Consider the following 6,758-nt stretch of genomic DNA (forward strand, 5'->3'; position numbering starts at 1 on the left):
CACTGCGTTCACCACTGTATAAACACAAGGAAACATATTTCTTTTCGAACCCAACGGCCTTACGTCCACATCCATGTAGAAACCACATTCTCACATATTTTCCCTTTTCTCTCTCCAGATTAATGAAAATGCCTTACTGAATTAATGCTGTTGACCTTACCATTTCGTTCTCGTGCGGAGCTATCCATAGGGCAGCATACTAGATACACATACTGTAGGAACTCCCATATGTAATACAACGAGTTGAAAAACTGCGATTTACTGCAATTATCTCTGTAATTAGTAAGATAAAACTCTCTCTTTGAGTGTTTAAAATCGAAACGCAAGAGATGTCAGCTGGTCTAAATTTGGGAGAAATAAAGGGAGATGGGGGATAGTCTCGTAAAAGCAATGAACGTGTCTTACAGAACTGTATCCTGTCCTTTAAGTGACATGATAATTTGTCTCATTTACTCGCGCAAGAGATTATTCGTCAGTAATAGGGTAAGAAAATTATATACGAATGGACATCCATACTTATAAATATCGCGCTTTTTAACTATTTTGTAAATTCCGGAAGTTGTTTACAATCTGCTGTTATGGCTTCTGTTGTAACTTGACATCGTATGTCATTCAATTTATATCACTCCTTAATGTTACATTTTCAATATTATGCATCAAACTGTTATAGGCTTTTGTTTACGGCTTCAGCGACCGTTGAATTTCAAGCTGTTGCCAAATTATCGTTTCTGCTCCACCGAGCACGTGCGTCAAGTAAAGAAACCACAAACTACTAAAGGTTTTCATATACCTGTGATGCTAAACGAGATACTGTCTATTTTGAATCCTCAAGAAGGACAGGTGAGAATTTTATTAATTTTACGTTACGATGATCACACGGAAATTGAAATTAACAAGGAAATGAAGGTCAACCGTTGTTTGTGTTTTCTTTATTTTGACTGATTACACGCGAAAACATACTGGCGATCTTGAAGTATAACGTACCGCTTTCACTTCCACAAAACTAGTTTTCGTTCAGTAATTTATTAGCTTTAATTGTTATTTACAGTCTCTCTCTCTCTCTCTCCCTCTAATATTTGAACATGATGGTAGTCGCACATTTTAAAAGGCTATTTCTTTTCCATAAAATAAAGTATTCTGATTTGATTGCAACTTACTCATTTTAGTCTGCTACTAGTTGAACATTGTTCCAAACTTTTTCTTAATATATGGCAACAATATTTTTTTCATTTTTGTAAACACTTACTATTAGAGCCTTCTTGATATCATTCATTTGTGAAAACTTAAAGGAAAGTTAAAGTTTTGGATATTGGAAACGGTGGATTTAAAATTATAGTATTGAATTGTTGTTGTTCAGCCCCTGGCCAACTCCAATCCTGTAGTCCTTTGATCAAATGCGTTCCAGCTCTGACCTTCTCGCATATTTAGAGTTATCTAGGACTTCATTATTTAATAACCCCTTCTCCCATTTCTTTTTTTAAGAAGCTGAAGGTGGTTTGGGGTGGGAAAGAGAGCTGGGTGCTATTTCTTGCAAAGAGAAAAACCCACTTAGTGGCCTCTTCAGAGACTATGTATATGTTTACGTATGTACATATCATCTTCATCTTTTGACAAAATTATCCTCCATCTGCCGTGGGTGGCTTGACTTAATCTGACAGGTCCGAGGTCTGCTGTCTGCTTTGGTTTAGTTTCTACAGCTGGAAACCCTTCCTGATACCAACCACTTTACATAGTATACTGGGTGTTTTTTTCCTTATGGTACCAGCACTACTGAGGTTGCATTGCAAATTGCAAGACTAAGATCCCAAGTTGGGGTACAATAAAGAAGAAAGCAGCACTAAAATATGAAAGAAGGGGCCAGAATATGTTTCTGTAGTGGAGCTATATAGTTATTCACGTTATAGAAGTGAATGGGTACAGAATAGGAACTGTGGGTCGATAAAGGCTGCAAAGGTATGGGAGAGTAAGGGAGGATTAAAGACAGGGAATGGGTGAGGAATGACTGAAGAACATGGGTTGAAGAGTAATCATTTGTCAAGTGACCGACCAGCCTATCATGTTGTTACCCATTGCTGGTCACAATGTGCTTTTGCATTGTTTTAGCCTTCAAATGACGCCACCCTGCTGGTTAGGCAAGCAGCCCAACATTCCCACCCTGATTCAAAGGAGGACTGGAGCAATGTGAAATGAAGTGTTTTGCTCAAGAATGCAACACACCACCCAGTCAGAGAATCGAACCCATGATCATGAGCCTTCAATTATATATATATATATATGTGTGTGTGTATATATATATATATATATATATATATATATCACGGGCATCATCATCATTGTCATTGTCGTCTTCATTTAACATCTGTGTCTCGGAGTGGTTGGCGTTAGGAAGGGGTTCCAGCTGTAGAAACTCTGCCAAATCAGATTGGAGCCTGGTGTAACCACCTGGTTCACCAGTCCTCAGTCAAATCGTCCAACCCATGCTAGCATGGAAAGCGGACGTTAAATGATGATGATGATGATGTTCCATGCTGGCATGGGCTGGACAGTTTGACAGAATCCAACTAACCTGAAGGCTGTGCTAGTCTCCAGTGTCTGCTTAAGCAAGGTTTCTACAGCTAAATGCCCTTCCTGATGCCAACCACTTTATAGTGTATTGGGTGCTTTTATTATTGCACTACCATTAGTGGGGGTCACCAAGTGATTCACAAGATGAGACCAGTTCACAGAGTAGGAATACTGTATTGAGTGAGGTGGCTTTGTGCCAAGAATAGTGAGGCTAAAGTAGGAAAGAGGGATAGGAACAGGGGTCTGGCTGTAGAGGACATACATGGCTACCCCAGCAGGAAAGGGAGAGAAGATGGTGAAGAAGAGATATCAGGTTGTATCCTCAAGGTACAAGAAAGTTAATAAAAAGAAAATAGGGGTTAAGAACTGAGGGTGGCTGGTGGGTAGGTAGAAGGATGAGTGAAGTGTCAGAGGGACAGAAGATGCAGAGACAATAGTCAGGTATTCATTATCATCATTTAGCGTCTGTTGTCCATGCTAGCATGGGTTTGACTGTTTGACCAGGGCTGGTAAGCTGGAAGACTGCACCAGACTCCAGTCTGATTTGGCATGGTTTCTACAGCTGGATGCTCTTCCTAACACCAACCACTCTGAGAGTGTAATGGGTGTTTTAATATGCCACTGGCACAGGTGCCATTTGCGTAACACCGGTATCTGCCATGACTGCGATTTTGCTTGGCTTGATGAGTTTTCTTCTCAAGCACGACAATGCCAAAGGTGTCAGCCATTGCCTCCATGAGGCTCAACACTTGAAAGGAGTTTTTCATGTGCCACCAGCATCAGCCACTTTGCCTCCATGAGGCTTAATGCTCAAAAGGTGCTCTTTATGTGCCACGAGCACAGGTGCCACTTACATGACACCAGCATCAGCCACGACTACGATTTCACTTGGCTTGAACAGGTCTTCTCGAGCACAACATATTGCCAAAGGTCTCAGTCACTAGTCATTGCCTCTGTGAAGCCCAAATTTCACCACTCTCAGATATGAGAGGGTGTTCAGGTGGAAATGGACATTTAGTGTTAAAGGGTAATGTTGGGAGTGCACGATTGGTGGTAAGGTAAGTGGTTCCAAGAAGGCTTACTGGTCTGTTTTCATATAATTACAGCAGCTGAGCCATAGTGTCATAGTCAGAAGAGTGATGATGGGCTGGGTGTTACAAAGATGTTTGATTAAGAAGGTTTGACAGGTATTTGTTGGGTGCTTGGGAATAGACATTGATGATAGGCTTTTAGGACCTCATCATCATCATCATCATTTAGTGTCCATTTTTCATGCTGGCATGGGTTAGATGGTTTGACTGAAACTGGTAAGCTGGAGAGCTGGAACAGGCTCTAGTCTGATTTTGGCTTGGTTTCTACAGCTGGATGCCCTTACTAATGCCGTAGTAGGTGTCATTTATGTGTCACCAGTATTGTCCACACCTATGATTTCACTTGGCCTGATGGGTCTTCTCAAGTGCAGCAAACAGCCAAGGGTCTTGATCATTTGTCATGGCTTCTGTGAGACCCAGCATTCGAAGCTCTTGCTTCACCACTTCATCCTATCTCTTCTTGAGTCTACCTCTTCCACAGGTCACCTTCACAGTCAGTGACTGGCACTTCTTGACACAGCTGTCCTCATTCATACACATCACATGACTTTACCAATGCAGTCTTCTCTCTTGCACACCACACCTGATGCCTATAATGATACCTCGGTTTTGCTAAAATAAACAGGTCTCTCAAGCACAGCAAATTGCCATTTGAATCTGTTCATTTCACTGGCTGTGTGGTAAGAAGTTTGTTTCCCAACCATGTAGTTTCAGGTTCAGTCCCACTGCATGGCACCTTGGGCAAGTGTTTTCTACTATAGCCTAGGGCCGACCAAAACCTTGTGAGTGGATTTGGTAGAGGGAAACTGAAAGAAGCCTGTCGTGTGTGTGTGTATATATATATATATATATTTTATATACATATGTATTTGTGTATCTGTGTTTGACCTCCCACTGATGTTGGTGTGTTTACGTCCCCATAACTTAGCAGTTTGGCAAAAGAAACCAATAAAATAAGTACTAGGCTTACAAAGAATAAGTCCTGGGGTAGATTTGTTCAACTAAAGGTGGTGTTCCAGCATGGCCGCAGTCAAATGACTGAAACAAGTAAAAGAGTAAATAACTCTTTATTTTACCATTTGATTAACTGCATGTGGTTTGGCCCTTTAACCCTTTTGGTAAAACCCACCTGAGACTGCCCATTGGTCAATGATACAAACATCCTGTTTTAAAGTGATCTGCCATCAAAAATTCATGTTATTTATGGTCCAAACATTAGATTCATAAGCTTTTCTGTTATAGGCACAAGGCTTGAAATGTTGGGGAGGAGGCTAGTCAATTACATCGATGTCAATGCTAAGCTGGTACTTATTTCATAGACCCTGAAAGGATGAAAGGCAAAGTTGACTTCAACAGAATTTGAACTTAGAATGTTAAGAAGGATGAAATACTGCTAAGTACTTTGTCTTGTGTACTAACAATTCTACCAGCTCACTCCCTCAAACATGAGAGTAAAAATGACTAAATCATTTTACTAAGTTCTTCATTGTATTTAAAAAAAACTCCTGCTTAATTAAATATGCAGCCCAATGAGTATTGTAGCAAAATTAGATGTATTAACAAGTATATTCATCCTAGTGTTTTCCTGGAGTCATTACAAGCTCCCATAATTTGTTTGTGGGGAAATCTAACTGGAACACCTTTTCTTGTACACGACACTTACCCTCTCACCTCTGTTGAGTAGTACTGTGTACAGTCGTTGGAGAATGACATGTATGTGCATGTCTTGACCATCATGAAGTCAATCCAGTATCAGTAATGACTAAGGTAGTGAACTGACAGAATCATTTGCACGCTGGGCTAAATGTTTAGTGGAATTTTGTCTGTCTTTACATTCTGGGTTCAAATTCCACCAAGGTCAGCTTTACTTTCATCCTTTTTCGAGGTCAATAAAATAAATACCAATTGAGCACTGGAGTCGATGTAATTGGCTTTTCCACTCCCGCAAAACTGCTGGTCTTGTGCCAAAATTTCAAACTGGTATTAGTAATGTCAGTTCATTGAAAAGCAGGTCTGATAAAATAATTGAGATACTAGAACTGAGGTAAGTGTCGTGTACAAGAAAAAGTGCTCCAGTTAGATTTCCCCACAAACAAGTTATGGGAGCTTGTAATGACTCCAGGAAAACACTAGGATGAATATACTTGTAAAGAAGATATGGGGTATGGACAAAGAACTGCAAATAATCTAGATATTTTACAATATGGATTTCAGGAAAATAATCACTTTTTGTTCAGTAGATGCAAAGGATTAGTAAAGTTGAGAGTGCCTGAATAGATGTGACATGAGACCAGTGAGCCCCAAGTAGTGGAGGCCATTGTTGTTGTAGTAGCAAAGGAGGGGAGAGAGAGACAGCATGTCTGTGAGCCAGAGAGTGGTGGTGGGGTTTGCAACTTCATATTAATCACTTGTCTGACCTTTTAGTGGATGTGGTCAAAGATGATGGAATGTGTAGTACACCATTATGTGTGTCACCTGAGCTTTGTTGAGGGAGCAGTATTTCATTGTTTCATCTGAGCACTGTAGAGGGTTTGTAGTTGCTGAGAACTAAAGTATTTTCAGGCCCCTGAGAGAAAGGCGAGTTTTTGATATCTAAATAATGAAGTTACACTAAATGTAAAACATCTTGGTAGTTAGACATAATACATGGAGGTGCATGGCTTAGTGGTTATAATGTTGGACTCGTGATCATAGGATTATGGTTTTGATTCCTGGACTGGACAATGTGTTTTGTTTTTGAGCAAAACATTTCATTTCACATTGCTTTAGTTCACTCAATTAGCAAAAATTAGTAATATTGATGACTCAGTTACATTTTGTTTTCAGTGATCAAATGGATGGATTGTATGACTGAATCAAGCACCAGGGCTGAGAAGTGTAGATGTTGGTCACACTATTAATCCCAGTTGGTTGGGATTGGTTGTTATAGGCGCGGGAGTGGCTGTGTGGTAAGTAGCTTGCTTACCAACCACATGGTTCTGGGTTCAGTCCCACTGCGTGGCACCTTGGGCAAGTGTCTTCTACTATAGCCTCAGGCCGACCAAAGCATTGTAAGTGGATTTGGTAGACGGAAACTGACAGAAGCCTGTCATATATATGTAT

The 6,758-nt window shown here is 40.4% G+C and overlaps 1 protein-coding gene across 3 annotated transcripts in view; it reads left to right on the forward strand.

The window, feature by feature from the left end:
• The first annotated feature begins 552 nt into the window (after positions 1–552).
• LOC106871759 (probable methyltransferase-like protein 15 homolog) overlaps positions 553–6,758 on the forward strand; it is a 23,191-nt gene continuing 16,985 nt past the window's right edge. For 2 of the 3 annotated variants that reach the window (XM_014918394.2, XM_014918395.2), the window contains exon 1: positions 553–840. In XM_014918394.2, coding sequence (XP_014773880.1) covers positions 652–840 — 189 coding nt within the window. In that variant the 5' untranslated portion in view covers positions 553–651. The remainder of the gene's footprint in view (positions 841–6,758) is intronic. The other variant, XM_014918396.2, reaches the window with a different exon arrangement.

Source organism: Octopus bimaculoides, chromosome 5 (assembly GCF_001194135.2).
Source record: "Octopus bimaculoides isolate UCB-OBI-ISO-001 chromosome 5, ASM119413v2, whole genome shotgun sequence".
Classification (NCBI taxonomy): domain Eukaryota; kingdom Metazoa; phylum Mollusca; class Cephalopoda; order Octopoda; family Octopodidae; genus Octopus; species Octopus bimaculoides.